Below are 15,939 nucleotides of genomic sequence, written 5' to 3'. Positions count from 1 at the left end.
AGTTGTGATAAAAGATAAATCTACCAAGTGTGACCTGTCCACACAGCAGATGATAGAAAACAAGCAACTAAGAATATTGTGTGCAAACACATCTCATAACTGGAGTTAACATGGGTATCTAATGTGGTTCTATTTAACATACATGTGCATGGCATCGGAGTAATGCTAATTACACATTTGCTGTATAAAAAAAAGAATAACACTATATAGATGATAAGGAAAAAAGTTGACTGTGGATGGTTTAAGTAAAAGGTTGAAGGAGGGAAAAAAAGCTATGGTCCTTTAATATTACACCATATGGAGAGCTTATTGTGTGCTGTTGGCTATTGGCTGGCCTCCATTGCGTCATTTACCCAATCAGATTCGTCGATGTTTCAGTGTCCTACGTAGGGAGGCGTGTGTGACATTTGCTGCTAGAAGCTAGTAGCAGGATAAAAGATGAATTGAGGAAGGAAACGGGTATATATATTTTCTTTTAGTAAGTAAGGTGACTTTTAGAGTAAACTTTAATGTCGTTTTCACATTAGAAAGGAAGTTTATGACAAATTTAGAGTTGAACGAAACTTATAGTTTGGCCCAACACGTTTTATTGTTGGCTAAGGGTTTTTTTTCTTCTTAACTTGTACAGTAAGTGTACGGAGTTCGGGCTGAGGTCGTCTTCTTGAATGTTCTGAGATGCTGATACTTATAGCGATAACTTGAGCGACTTTCGTTTTTATGAATTGCAGTATGGCTCTATGTTAGCGCTTAAACTGACTTTGCAAACTGCGTTTTGCACACAAGGTTAAATTTAGCTTTAGCTAACTAGCTCCTCACTCCTTTTCTCTGCAGCTTTCTCACTTTCTTATGCTGACCTCTCGGAGCAGGTGGGCTGAAAGTAGGCCAGGTGTGCCGTGGGAAAGATAGGGTGCAGTGTAACTCAATCACGGTGTGGTATACTAGGTCCAGGAGTTGACTTCAGGGATTCGTAAGAGGACCCAGTGGTGGAAACATGCTGCTCTCTTTGGTTGTGCACACATACTCGCTGCGATACTGGTTTCCAGCCACGATCATGCTGGGAACTGCCCCAGCTTATTTGTTGTCATGGGGCGCTTGGCGCTTACTTTCAACTGTCTTACCAGCAAGTTTGTATCATAAGTTGGACGACCGACTGTACTGCATATACCAGAGTATGGTTCTGTTCTTCTTTGAAAACTACACAGGAGTTGAGGTGAGTAATTCTCTTGACTATTTTTCTTTGTACAAAGACTAGCAACGCCTGAACCCACCCTGCAAAGCTGTTAAACAAGCTTTAGATGAACCTGCTGTATGGCAAGAAAGTCTGCATTCTTTTGGCATTATGACATATTTTGCACAACTGGTAGTTTTGTAAATTAGGGTGTGCAGAAAAAGTTGTGATTTGTGTGACTTGCATCACCTTTTATAAGATTTCATGTCTGGAAAAACACTGATTGTAAGATCCTACTAGCTGAAATATATTTTAAGTACACAAATGTTAAAATATTAATACAGACTTATGATTGTCAAAGATGTCTGTCCATTTACCTGCTTTTCTTGTCTATCTTTGCAGATTGTTATAAATGGCGATATACCAAAGAACAAAGAGAACGTAATCTACCTGTCAAACCACCAGTGTACAGGTTGTAGATTTGAGTTGCAACTTTGGGGAAAAAACTGTGCCAATAAGTTTAATTAAATGGCTTTATTTTCTTCGTAGTCGACTGGATCATTGCTGACATGCTTGCCACCAGGCAGAGCGCTCTTGGACATGTCCGATATGTACTAAAAGATGGACTCAAATGGCTCCCGCTTTACGGATGGTATTTCTCTCAGGTAATGCAGCTGTGTGAGAGATAAATAAGTGCTGTAAATGTAACCTGAATTAACTAATGGATTTCATAATGGGATGCTCTTGTTTTTTTTTTTTTTGTTGTTGTTTTTTTTTCTTCTTCTTCTTCTAGCATGGGGGTATCTATGTTAAACGAAGTGCAAAGTTCAATGAAAAAGCCATGAGTAAGAAGCTCCTCAGTCAAACTATACACGGAACACCAGTAAGTATATTTAATAAATGTTTTAAATCATATTAAGCCCCATGTGTGTAATGTGACACAGTTTCTGCTAAATCTATTAAAATTACAGTATATTATTAATACAATTGTTGCATTAATTTCAGTAAACACTTTTTCTGCTTCAGTATCTGTAGTTTATAAATGTTTCATTTTATTCGACATATAACTGAAACTGTCATGCAGAACACGAGAGAACGGCAGTGGTTATTGACTTGAAGGGCTTGTTGTTTTTAATCGCTTTTTGGATCTGACTGTGGGGGATTATTGTGTGTGTGTGTGTGTGAGAGAGTGAGAGATTGTGTGGTCTAGGTTTTACTGATGTTGTGAGGACCTTTTTTCTGTTCACACAGTTGCAACATAGGTTTATCCTTCTCCTTATGGGTAGAAATGCAAGCCTCTGTAACTTGATCAGCACATTTTAAAATTATTGTATGCTTTTAGATTGGGGTTTGGCATGTAGTAGTTATGGGTAAAGTTGAGTAATTATCTAAAATGAATGAAAATCAGCATAATGGTCCTCTCAAGTAATAAATATATGACTGGGCTTGTTTGTGTGTTTTTGACAGATGCAATTCTGGTGACCTGAAAGTAGAAATGAAAGCCATGTTAAAACGTTCACAGCTAAAAGTGTGACAAAATTATTCTTGTGTATTTGTACATGAGTAAAACAATCAGAAAAGGAATTTGTTTCAAGGCCTTGTGAGAATGTTTTGACTACATTACTGAATTTAAATGTTTGTGCTGAGTTGCAATCCACACTGAAATGGTACAAAGCAATGAAGAGTCTTTTTTCTGTTACCTATTTCAATGCCATCATAGTAATTTCTAGTTAAACAAATCCTTTAAATTAAGAAAGTTTCTCTTTGGCAAGTTCAGTTAAATCCACACTAAAGTCATGTGTTTCTCCTCCCTACAGATGTACCTTGTCATCTTCCCTGAAGGAACTCGGTATAATCCTGAGCTCAAGAACGTTATCGCTGACAGTCAGGCTTTTGCTACAAAAGAAGGTAGAAGCAGGATAGCTGCCACTGACTTCTGTACTGCTGAATACTAATTCAATACAGCCCACTCAAGTCTGTAAAACAGCTGACTGAGTTTTGTTGTTCAATCTAGTGCCACTGTGGAGGCTTCTGCTCTACCAGTGAGCTTCACTGTGCATGCAAAGTGATGCTCATTCATAGATATTGATAGACTATGAAGTTTTAAGTTTTCTTTTAAGTACAAAACTGACAAAACTTTAAGTCAAAGGCAGAAACAGGATGGGGTTAAAAAAAATCATTAAAATATTCATGAAGGTAAATTGAAATTTGACACTGATTAGATTTTACTCCCAACCCTCTAAGTATAAATGAAGAGAAATTTATATTATGATCAATGGCTTTACTAGCTATATTAATTATAAAGAACAAAGGAGTCTCTGAGCCGGTTGGTCCTACTCTTGGGGAGGAGCAGCCTGTTACTGGTCAGGCTTCTCTGTGCACTGATGACAGTGTGCAGAGGGTGACTGGCATCATTCACAATAGCCAGTAGTTTTTTTAGTGTTCTCCTCTCTGCCACTGTCACCAGGGAGTCCAGCTTCATGCCAACCACAGAGCCTGCCCTCCTGATGAGTTTTTCCAGCCTGTTAGCACACCTTTTTGTCATGTTACCCCCCCAGCAGACAACAGCATAAAAAAGCGTACTAGCCACCACAGACTGATAGAACATCCACAGGAGTTTCCTGCAGATGTTAAAAGATCCCAGTCTTCGCAGGAAATACAGACGGCTTTGGCCCTTCTTGTACAGGTGATCTGTACAGCATGTCCAGTCCAGCTTGTTATCCAGCCACAACCCGAGGTACCTGTAGTTGTCTACAATCTCCACCTTGTCGTCCCTGATGGTCACTGGACGTGGTTGTAAGCTGGACTTCCTGAAGTCAATAACCAGCTCCTTAGTCTTTGAGGTGTTAAGCTGGAGATGGTTCATCTGGCTCCAGGTGACAAAGTCACTGACCAGATTCCTGTACTCGTCCTCTCCATCATCCCTGATACACCCCACGATGGCTGTGTCATCTGCAAACTTTTGGATGTGACACAGCTCTGAGTTGTAACAGAAGTCTGAGGTGTAGAGTGTGAAGAGGAGGGGGGCCAGCACCGTCCCCTGGAGTACTCCTGTGCTGCTAATAACAGTGTCAGATGTGGTGTCCTTTAGCCTGACGTACTGCGGCCTCTCTGTGAGGTAGTTACCAATCCAGGACACCAAGCAGGGGTCCACCTGCATCTCCCTCAGTTTGTCCAGAAGCATCAGGGGCTGGATTGTGTTGAAGGCACTTGAAAAATCCAAGAAGAGGATCCTCACTGTGCCCCTCCCCTTATCCAGATGTACTTGGACACGGTGTAGGAGGTAGATGTGTCATGAACAGTAGTGCTTAAAAACACTATTCTAATCGAGTTCTTCACCAGTTCATTTATTTTACATGACGAAAGGAAACAAATTGAGTTACGTGGCCCGTCTACTTGTGTTAGGATTTTATGGCGAAATGTGTTTGTAAAAATTGCACTTTTTTTTTTTTTCTTAACTAAAATTGAAAACAAAACAGTCAACATTTAATACACAAAATCAAGACTTTCAAATTTGGAAAAGGGTTTAGGATAAAGTTAAATACTTATTTAGTCCATAACCCTTTTGTCAATAATAACCTAAGTATTGACACTTTCACAGCATTTCATTAGGATATTTAAGCTCAATACAAACCATAAAACACAATGACAATAATACCTCTCATAATACACAATATAAAGTGCTTCAATAGGTCTAAGTAATATCTTAGTTTCTTGTAATTATATAATTTCCTTTTTCATTTTTTAAAATCGTCCTATTTATTGACATGATTTTATGTCCTCACTGCAGCTATTCCATAATTAAACCCCTAATGTAGAAATACAATGAAGTTTTGAGTTTGTTCTCACAGATGTTTTTTTGTTGTTTTTTTTTTTTTTGTTTTTTTTTTATATATATCTTTTTTTTCTCTCAGATTGTAATTACTTTCTCTTAATTGGAAAACCTTGTGGATACTGTTTGGCAATTGGTCATTTTTAACTCTCTACATGATTCAACCATTTTTAAATTTACCAGGTCTTCAAATTTGAATATTTTCACTTTCATGAAGAGTTTCTTGGTTCTGTGTAAGTGGATTTAGTAATTATTCTAAATGCTTTATTCTTTAAGAAGAAAACCCAAATTTATTGCTGTCTTATATGTATTTCACCACACTCCCAAGTGTGGGAAAATAAAGCATATGTCATGTATGATATTATGAAGGAACAGTTCATAGTTTACAATGATGAATGATTTAAAAAATCTTCGATTTTATAAAAAAAAAATAAATTGATTTAAGTATTTTTAAATTAATATATTTGTTTCTTTCAACTCAGTTTCTCATCTATTATACCAAGAAATTTTATTTCCCACAGTCTTTCAATTTCTACATTATTTATCATGAGTTTCTTATTAGTGTTGGTAGATCTATTCCCAAAAATTATATACTTTGTTTTGTTTAAGTTTAACGTTTTAAGATCAAGCCAACACTTGAGTTTATTATGTTCTATTCCAACTGTATCTAAAGCTCCTCCTAATTATCCCCACAACAAATAAATATGTGTAATCAGCAAAGAGAATAGTTTTCAGCACTGTTGTGGAAAAATAAATTACCATGAGTCTGGAATGAATGAAAGTATAACAAAGACAATTACTTGAAAGTAATGAGTGGTCGTCCTGACTCAGAGAGACTCTCCTGGACCAAAGTCAAGACAAAATATTATACCTTTTAGTTGATAATCAGGGGTCATCCTGACCAGACAAGGTCTAGACAGAGTGGATCCCTTCATTCCTCTGAATCTGGAGTGGGTGCGTAAATCTGTAGATTGGTGCCATAAACAACCTATGTTATCTTCTAAACAATTAAACTGTGCTCCAGTTCTGCGACTTCACAAGTCTCAGCCTGCACCCACTATCAGAGTTCTGAGGAGACTGGAGATTGGGGGTCACTCTGTCCCTTCAGTGAACTTGAAACAGAGTCAAAACAGAACACAATGAATACAATGTTGAAAAAGTGTAATAGGAACAATCAGTAAATACAGTTAATAAATTAATGAATAAATGTATATAATTAAAGAAAATAATTATAGGTGTTATTATAATATATATGAAGCATAATAAGTAAAATTGTTTCCACAGCACACTGGACACGTCACATATATTCTTAATATACTAAATAATAATGGTCCGTAAACCAAACCTTGTGGAACTATAAGCTTTAATCTCATTGCTTTTTATTTCACCTGATTTTATTTTAACATACTGTTCACTGTTATTCAGATAACATATAACCTAAAAGTTAAGATGTACTTGTGCAGTTTGGTGTTAATGTTCAGCAGTTCTGCAGATATTATGCCTAACTCCAGGCCACAGCTCTGAACATCATCTTCCTCTTTAATCCAGATAAATCACTTGAGAGAGTTGACATGTGCTCATGGCATTATCTGCTATTAGTGAGGTATTAGTGAGCTGAGGATGGTGCCACTTTGACCAAAGACTAACAGACCGTGCAGTGACAGATATAAACACAAACAATTACTTTTTTTTTTAAACATATTCTGTGGGGGATTTAAGCCTGTATGTTTATACTGCACAGTGGAGGTTTGATAGGAAATGGGGGAGTAGATGTCATGTAACAACTGCATTAACATGGCATGTCCTTGATGCACAGGGCACACCTGTATTATAAGTATAAATGCTGGCTTGGAATACTGTTGTTGTTAAAGCTGAGAAGGAATGTAGTTTTGCACAGCTGCTGAATTTATTTTTAAGCTGTTGTTTTTTTTTTTTTTTTCTTTCTGTTTTTTGCAGGACTGGCTGTTCTGAAACACACACTTACACCCAGGATGAAGGCAACTCATATAGCTATCGAGAGCATGAGGGGCCACCTAGATGCTGTGTATGACATCACAGTGGCCTATGAGGGAACGCTGGATCGCTCCGGTCAGAGAAGAACTGCACCATCAATGCCAGGTAAGCAGGCACCAGAGGTCTTTTTTAAAGCAAGGGACCATGCAGGAGTTTCCTCAGTTCACATTCTTAATTTATGTTGGTTGTAGAAACTGGTTGCATCTGGAAATTTTCATAGGAGAAAGTGATTACAGTGGGAAGGCCTTAAATATAGGGTAGAAGGAGTAGACGCGTGTTGCAGTGCCTTTCATTCAATTAACAATTTTTTCCATTATAATCATGTTAAGATAGAGAAAAATCAAAACTGCCCATTACAATACTTGTACTCCAAAATTGGTTCTAAACCCAAAAAAGACCAAATTTATAGTATTAACTAATTTCTGCTTAATTAATTCCTGCTGATTCTTCAGTTGTGTCACTATATAGAGTGCGCATGGAGTCACTTCTTATAAACATGTAGGCATATATATTCATCAGCTAGCTTTTCAAATTCCATGGTGACAACTCAAACATTTGTTCAGGAGATGTAAATACCAATTTTCAATCATAATGCTTCAAATGACATTTTAACACCAGATAAAAACACAGTTTTCCAGACTGTCAGAGAGCAGCAGCTGCCTTTTTATTGTTCTCCGGTGTAATGCACACACTGTTATCAAACTTGCCACATTGTGGAGAACCTTCCCGGTAATTAATCACATAGCAAACATCACCTATTAACAACCATGCCTTCCTGTAAACAGCATGACTGTGTTTTGGAGTCTTTGATTATTGTGTGTTCCCAGTTGTTTGAATCTTATTTAAAAAAGAGAAAAACAACAAAAAAACATCCCGTTTTCAGTTGGGAATAAACATGGATGTTTCTCACAAACAGGGCAGAGAATAGAAAAGCATTCTCCTCATCACGCACTTCCTGGCTTCATGCGGTGAAGGTGACTGTAGCGACTTCGCAGGAAGGTGGAAGTGAGCCACTGCGTCATGCAATACTCATAGCGCTGGAGTTTTTATCAGCCTTAATTATTTGCACTTACTGTGATGGTTTGAGTTGTTTATCATGTTTTTTTTTTTTTGTTTGTTTTTTTTAAAGAACCCACAATCTATCTCATGTGGTTAAAGTTAAAATAGCCATTCATTTCTGAAAAATTTGTTTGAATCTGTTAAACCCCTGACTGTATAGCAACTCAGGACAACTGTAACTTTAATCCAGTTTCTTTAATAGATAACTGGACTGGACTTTAATAGATAACGTGTTTAGTGGGAAAAAGGGACAACATGAAGTGCATGTTTTCCATAATGACAGCAGTTTTAAAATAGTTATGTGAACCTTAGAGGCTTTAAAGTTTCCTTCTAAATTATGTTGCTTTGGAACAAAATTTGTTCAAAAAATTTACTGAAACAAACTGTGTTGTACAACTCCAAAGACCATCAAAAGTATTCATCAAATCCCTCACCTGCTGCATTCAGCTGATATATTTTGACAGATTGAGGGCGGTGGAGCAGTGTTGGTCTTTTGCTTGTATGAGTTTTTACATGTAAGCAATGTGAATTTTCTTTGTACAAGGCATCTTTTATGAAGCTGAATCAAATTTTCCCCTAGATTATGACAGTTAAGAGTGAGACAAGTGTATTTCCTCACTTATGTTGCTGTAATGTATACTGCTGCAGTTTAGTGTTCTTGTGACGGAAAAGTGATCTGTTTTATCTGTTTTTGTTTGAACATCAATATTTAAATCAGAGTGGCTTCTTGTTGGTGTTACAGGAGGCAGTTAATGCTTTTTTTGTGTCTGTTGGTTGAAGTCTTGCATCATTCTTCAGTAATGAGTGTTTGTTTTAATACTTCCCATTAGTAAACGTAAACCTGTTGTTTTATTTGTAAAAACTGAAACTTAATAGACACCTGCAGAAACATGGCACTCATCGTAATGGAAACCATTTGAATGAAAGAAATCCTGAGGTTTTAGTAGAATCTTTTAAAAAAAAAAACTTAGGAGTTAAAATCCATAATTATTTTGTATATTGTTGATACGTCAGTTCTTTCACTTTGGAGTATTTCTATAGATGATTATTATTAGTAATAGTCTGTATTTGAGTCAAGGTATTTTTGGATTTATTAAAATTAAAGACCACCAAGTGTTGTCTGGCACTCCAGAGCAGAGTTGATTTCCTTCTCCTCTCCAGGTGGTTGTTTTTTAAAGTGTGTTTTGGAGCATTGTTCTGCTCAAACCCACATGACCTTCAGTGGAAACTCAGTTTTCATTTTAAAGGTCAGCATTGTTTTATTAAATTCTTTAAGAGTTTTATACAGTCTTGCTGCCAAACACTTGTTCTGATTCTCAGAAGTCCAGAATCCTGAAAAGAGCACTTGTTTGAGGAAAGTGATGCACTAACACAGTGTTTAGCTGAAGTTAGGCTTTGGCTTGTTCAGGTGTGTTTGTGTTAAAATAAAGAATTTGTGTGTGAATCTCCCTGAGCTTTTGTGTCTTAGAGTTGTTAAGAGATGCTTTCTCCAGCAGCAAAGCAACCTTTCACTTCTGTCTTCGATCAAGTTTCTTCGTTTGGCTGCAGTACCGCATTTCCTGGTAATATTTCATGTTGTGGAAACAGGAACTTGAGGGTCTCTGGGGATACACATGTAGCCTTGAGCCTTCACACTTGGCTTCATTTTTATATCTGACCTTCCCAACCACTTTGGCTTTGCTTTTTCACTCATTGCCTTTAGCTGGAATATTTTTACAGAAAACAAAAGATATATAAAGTCCTTCACTTAAAAAATAAATAAACAAATCTTTCTTTTCTGCTTTTGCTGGCTAAAGATAATTTCAGCACGGCATCTTAGCAGCTCCACTCTATCACTGTCACCTTGTGTTGGTTTTAGGTGCTTACTGTACGTGCTGATTTACTAAAAGGCTTTTCCTGTTTTTGTTTAGTCTCTTTATTTTTTCTTTTTTATGTTTTACAGAATTCCTCTGTAAAGAATGTCCTCGCGTCCACATACACTTCGACCGCGTGGATGTAAAGGAAATCCCTTCAGAGCCAGTGTTTTTCCGCAGGTGGCTGCATGATCGGTTCGAAATCAAAGACCGGTGAGTGTGTAGAACAATTAATCATATTGAAATAGCATATTATCCAGTCCACGTGTAAACTGAGTGTTTTTCTTCAATGTGCCGCCAGTGTTGAACACTTCCTCTCACTTAACAACCAGTAGAATTTCTCAAAAGTACTGAAATACATCCATCACAACTTCCTGCTCTGGAGGCTGCTTGTTTGCTTTGTAACCCAAATCTAAAAATAAGTTAACGCGCATTTTGGTAAAACACCCTCCCCTATGGCTGTTTTTCTTCAAAGCACTCAACAATGTTATAAGTCTAGTTCTGTAAACAACGGAGTTTGGCTCAACAGTGACAAAAAGGTTGCTTTGCTGGTAGTTAAAATAGCATTTCTGAAAAAGTCATGTCTTTAACCAAATAAATGTTGAAGACTTATACTCCATTACTATGAATTCAAGAAAAAAGATAACTTTATCACAGCTGATAAGGAATGCTCAGGCCACTGGAGCTAATCCATATGGCATTCTGCTAGCCTTTTTCATGGGAACTTTAACACACACTGAAGAAAATCTACTTGTTTTGCATTATGGGGAAATTTTGGATCTGAATTACACCCAACCCATTATCATGGCTGCAGATCAAAGACAGGTGCACATCCATATGGTAACCACTGCACATCCACTGTTCACACTGGTCCGTTCACAGACAGGAAAATTCTGATTTCACATAGGTGCAGACTTTGGGAAGGTTCCTGCTGTAATGGTAAAGTAGAAAGTTGGAATGTAATAACTAAGAAAATGCCCTAAAAATGGATTTACTTGTAAATGTGGTAAAAGACATGCATCTCCCAGTTAATTCTGAAATTGCATTGTCTGTTCATATAAAATCAGTCAGTTGCAACTCATGATGTATCAGCTTCCCGACAGGTCGTGTCATTCTTTATGGGGAATATTTCTCCCACTCAGTTTGAAGAACCACGTGGATATTTGAAATTAAGGGGAAACATAATAAAAGTCAAACTAGAACAAAGCAAGATATTTTAAGTAAGTCAATTTAAACTAAGGGAAACTTAATATTACTGTTGTTCAGTTATTTGGGTGAGAAATCACCCACAGATATTTTGATATAACAAGATTAAATGTCAAGAGGCACTTTAATGCTGTGAAAAGTGTTTGCAATTGTGTAGTGCAAAGTACAGGATCCAAAACATTAATCTATTGAATTCATTGCTAGCCAAGCTACAAAACGCCCTGATGTCTCAGGAGTTTATGGTTTGTGCTGAAAATGCTTTTAAAAATCCTGATGTTCATGATTTCTTCATTTTGTTTCCATTTGCAGTTTATTTTTCAGTGGTGTCTTGTGCATTTCTCTCACAGCTTTAATTCCTAATAGACTTGTCTGTCTTTCTCAAAAGATTGCTGACAGATTTCTACGAGTCGCAGGATTCGGACAAATTGGGCAGGTTCCCTGGAGAGGGCAAACCTTCTCCACTAAACCTCTCCAAGACCCTCCCTTCTGTGATGATCCTCGGGGGACTGACACTGCCATTACTGCTGACTGAGAATGGCAGGAAACTGTATGTGAGAACCTGGGTGTGCGGGACACTGCTGGGCTGGCTGTGGGTGAACGTTTCCCCGTAACAAACAGCACCGTGGTTGCCACGATTAGATGCACAGAACACTGGGAGAAAGGTGCCATTTTCTTGTATCACAGCAACACAAGGTGTGTTTCATATGAAGAGCAGAACCTAATAAGACCCTCAGAGTTAGACCGGAGATACTGAAAAATGTCTTATTTCCCCTCATGTTGTCTGGAATCATAAGAAAACATGAGTGAGTTCGTTACAGTGTTAAATTTTTTAAAAAAATACTTCTGGATTATGGAATAAAGATAGCAACATATATATCTTAAAATAAATTCCCCAATCAAATTTAGTCAAGATAGTATTCTTGCATGCCGTTTTCCTCATCAGTCATTGGCTAGTTTTAAAAAGTTGTCATTATTTTTAAAAACCAAGTGTGCTGAGTACTCGGAAATCCTCATTAAATGATCATGTTGATCATTGATTATTAAGTGCACTGACTAATTGATATGGGTTGTAATGTTTCTATGCCAAGTCCCATATCAGGAAGATTATGCACTTTTCTCAAGTAAGGTGGTGTTTTTACACTGGTAGAACAAAACGAGCAGCACACAGTCCTCCCAAGAGCTCATAAAGATGACACCAGCCGTCATTGTTTACCATAACTATTCATGCAGAAATATTTTTGTTGTATGACATTGAATGTAGCTGTAACAATATGGTCATCCATGCAAATGAGAAGGAGACACAAAAAATGCAAACTGCTGTGCATTTTTTAGAAAGTCTGCTCGCACTGGGGAGAGAGTTATAAAAATGCAAATGTTCTACCAATTTAAGATATTACTTGAACCTTAAAATATCAGTCATTGCCAAAAGCAGGTGTGTTTGCCATGATGTTGTTCTGAGAGTGTCCCTGTGTGTTATATGGTAAGCAATACTTTTATTTCTTACCCTGATACACAACAAAGAGACTTGATGTCTGTTTTGTTTCTCTGGATTCAGAATACTTTTTTCTTTTTGTTTTAATAGTGGTTCAGTGTGTTTCATAACTTTGATACATGCATTTGTGACATTAAATTAATGACATAGTCCTCATGAAAATATCTACCTAGCAAAAGCTGACAAAGCCATGTTAACAGTATATTGCAGGTTCTTGCGCACTCAAAGCCATTGGTATTATAACATCACTGTATTGTGAAATGCACTGTATGTCCATTGTTGTTTACTGTAACAAGCTATTGCATTTTCCACTTGCCGCTTTACATATTAGTCATCTTGTCCTCCTCTATAGTTAGTCTTTCCCTCATGTCAAGAATACAGTAATCTTGTGGGTTTTACATGTTACTCCAATACCTCACTTGAATAATCCTTCCTTGTTCTTAAATGATCTTGTCAGCCATTTTATAGTCATTTTTATCCTGACAAGACCAGACTGTAACTCATCAGGAAACTCTGTAGACAGTGTTAAAATGCCAACTGTTTTTGAAAACGTGTGCCTTCTCTTTGGGGGGCCACAGTGGCTCTTTTCCATCAGGTGACTGCATGGAGGCGCTCTGCTGGAGCTGTTACTCACTGCAGCATGTGGTCACATTGTCTACAGCTCATAGTGGCTTATTTTGCTCTAAGAATGCATTGATTTACACTTTTTGAGAACTATTCTTAAACAATGAAACCTTTAATGTATTTGAGGTGTTGAAAGGGGTTCAGAGTAAAATAAAGTGGTTTTGGTTTGGGGAGAGTCACGTTTTCTCTTTTTTACTTTGAATTATTGAGCACATGTATGCATAGTTGTAGATATCTGAAGTGCATAAGTAAATATAAACACTACTGAGATACTGATGAAATTTGACATGCAAACTGTGAAAGAGCATATCAGTGTTGACTTGATATGCATGCTAAATTTAATTTTAGTAACTTTAGTTTCTTCACTAAAATCTAAAATGTGTTATGCCAGACGCATAACACTTTTCTTTAGTTATAGTTTAGGAAGCAGCTTTGCAGGATTTGAAAGTTTTACATTAATAGAAATTACATTTTAAAAAGCTAATTTAATCATTTAACTTGCTAGGCTGAATTCATTAAGATGTAAGTTACTTCTGGGCAATCATACTAGTGTATAAGTTTATATGGAAAATAAGTCATTTGTGCATGACTGTTTCTGCTCCAATGTGAGATAGTTTGTACTACCTTGGTCAGTTTACACCCTCGTGAATTTGTTTCTGAGCCAATGGAATTTCAGTCACTGTCCCTAGGCAACCAAAGTAATTTTACAGAGGAGGTGAAGCTGCAGATAATTTATCATTTTGCTTCGGGTTTGTATTTAAAAATACGTACGCGTAGAGCTGTCACCCAAAATAAAAAATATATTGGGATCTTATATCATTGTTAAAACATGAAACGGATTACGTTATAACGTGATACGTTTTGTGGTGAAAATGAGGAATATACACCGTCAAGAGAGAGAGAGCTTCAGTAGTTGTTTATTTTTGTTGTTTATCCCAATAATTTTATTCAAAGTTGGAGTTAGGATGAAAACAATTGTTTGGTTTCAACCTCAAAGAATAACTACCAAATGTAGCAATGTAATCTAAGACTTTAGAAAAAATACTAACATTATCATAGAAAGAAAATCATAAACGTCCTCTTTGAAATAAAGTTTGTGTCCAAATTGTAGCTGCAAGATTGAACCCACGCAAATATGTTGATCTAAATTACTTTTTTAATTTATTATTTATTTTAAATGCAATGAAATGCTTAGATTTGTTTTTTCCTACTTCGTAACAAGTCACCAAACTCCACGCGAACTGAATTGCGCATGTGCATGACAAGGGATTGGCCGTAACAAGGAAGTGCAATTAAACGGTTTGAAAGCTGGTATCGTGGTTCTCTTGTTTGGACTTTAAGTTTGTAAGTTACATCTTACATGAATAAATCATTATTGTAATAGACGTAAGATAAGAATACGCACTTTGAATGCCGTACATTTTTAAACAGGATATTTGTGTAAAAGCGTATTTATGTGGGCCTTTTCTAATGTCGTTTAGTGTTTTCTCAAACAGTGGTTGACAGCAACATCTAGAGGACTTTCAGATTAACTGAAATCTTAATGCAAAGGAATTTGTTCAAAGTTAAATAAAACGGCAATTGTTCAAAAATCAAATTAGTTAATAATTTGAGCTTGCCAAACTCTTCTTAATGTAACTCCCGGTGAACTCAATGATTGTTTTAAACTATCAAAAGTCGAAACTGGAGTGGCTGTTGAACATGGCAGTAATGTGATTTTGTTGTCTTTTTTTATAGCTTCGTAATGGCTATAGATTGGATTGGATTCGGCTATGCTGCAGCCATCGTTTTTGGAGGATTTTTGGGATACAAGAGAAAAGGTTTAAACTGAATATCTGATTACCATTTTGATTTAAAAAGAAATATTAATCAGATTCATGAAATATGTGTATATTTCTTTTTGATCGTAGCCAGTGTAATGTCCCTGATGGCTGGTTTGGTGTTTGGTGGACTATCTGCTTATGGTGCCTTTAAAATCTCTAATGATCCTAAGGATATCCAGGTGTCATTAAGTGAGTATGGCCAAGCTCTGTCTGATCTTGTTTATTGATGAGCAAGATGTTTTATTTAGATATGTAACAATGGTGCTATCTTTTTATTTTAGTCACCTCGGGACTCCTTTCGGTCATTATGGGAATGAGATACAAGAAATCTGGGAAATTAATGCCTGCCGGCATTATATCAGGGCTAAGGTCAGGGTCATGCTTGCTCAACATGGGAAAATCACGAGTTGTTGAACCACACTTGCTAAGTCAGAGATTTTCTTATTTGTGTGTTTGTTCTTTTTTCAGTTTGCTGATGGTATTTCGCCTGTTGCTCCTGACCGTGATTTGACTGGAACACCAACAATGACAAGATGAGCTCAATGAACAAACCTTGTTTTAAAGGAAACTTCATTCTCAATTCCTCATGTTTTATGGATGTTTGTTGTTTTTATGGATGCTTCAGTGTGTGAGTCTGTGTATGATTGTACTTCTCATGATTTGAGAGTAATTACCATGATTTTTTTGCAATAATCACATCTCAGCAGGTCTACATCAGCAAAATTGTTGCTTGATGTTGGGTTTCCTGTGTGACGGTTAATAAGCTGACAAAGGAACACGTTTTACTTGTCACTTGTGGAAAAAGAACCATCATGTTGGCAATTTTGTAATGAAAACAAACTAAATAAATAACTGAAATTCATGCATGT

General features: G+C 36.7%; 2 protein-coding genes across 3 annotated transcripts; both read left to right on the top strand.

Annotated features, from left to right (window-relative positions):
• The first annotated feature begins 267 nt into the window (after positions 1-267).
• Positions 268-11,958, top strand: agpat5 (1-acylglycerol-3-phosphate O-acyltransferase 5 (lysophosphatidic acid acyltransferase, epsilon)). The gene is made up of 8 exons (XM_042009478.1): positions 268-1,210; positions 1,571-1,640; positions 1,718-1,833; positions 1,962-2,051; positions 2,986-3,076; positions 6,957-7,118; positions 10,015-10,138; positions 11,517-11,958. Exons 1-8 carry the CDS (start codon positions 992-994, stop codon positions 11,740-11,742), a joined length of 1,098 nt encoding a protein of 365 aa, XP_041865412.1. The 5' UTR covers positions 268-991; the 3' UTR covers positions 11,743-11,958.
• A 2,527-nt stretch (positions 11,959-14,485) lies between these two features.
• zgc:163080 (uncharacterized protein LOC799515 homolog) lies at positions 14,486-15,932 on the top strand. 2 transcript variants are annotated; one of them, XM_042009521.1, is made up of 5 exons: positions 14,486-14,591; positions 14,985-15,067; positions 15,158-15,259; positions 15,352-15,439; positions 15,539-15,932. In XM_042009521.1, exons 2-5 carry the CDS (start codon positions 14,992-14,994, stop codon positions 15,579-15,581), a joined length of 309 nt encoding a protein of 102 aa, XP_041865455.1. In that variant the 5' UTR covers positions 14,486-14,591; positions 14,985-14,991; the 3' UTR covers positions 15,582-15,932. The 2 variants fall into 2 exon arrangements, with proteins under 2 accessions (XP_041865455.1, XP_041865456.1); XM_042009522.1 differs by having other exon boundaries at positions 14,538-14,638.
• The last annotated feature ends 7 nt before the right edge of the window (positions 15,933-15,939 follow it).

Source organism: Melanotaenia boesemani, chromosome 16 (assembly GCF_017639745.1).
Source record: "Melanotaenia boesemani isolate fMelBoe1 chromosome 16, fMelBoe1.pri, whole genome shotgun sequence".
NCBI classification, from domain to species: domain Eukaryota; kingdom Metazoa; phylum Chordata; class Actinopteri; order Atheriniformes; family Melanotaeniidae; genus Melanotaenia; species Melanotaenia boesemani.
This window is presented reverse-complemented; position numbering and strand designations above follow the sequence as displayed.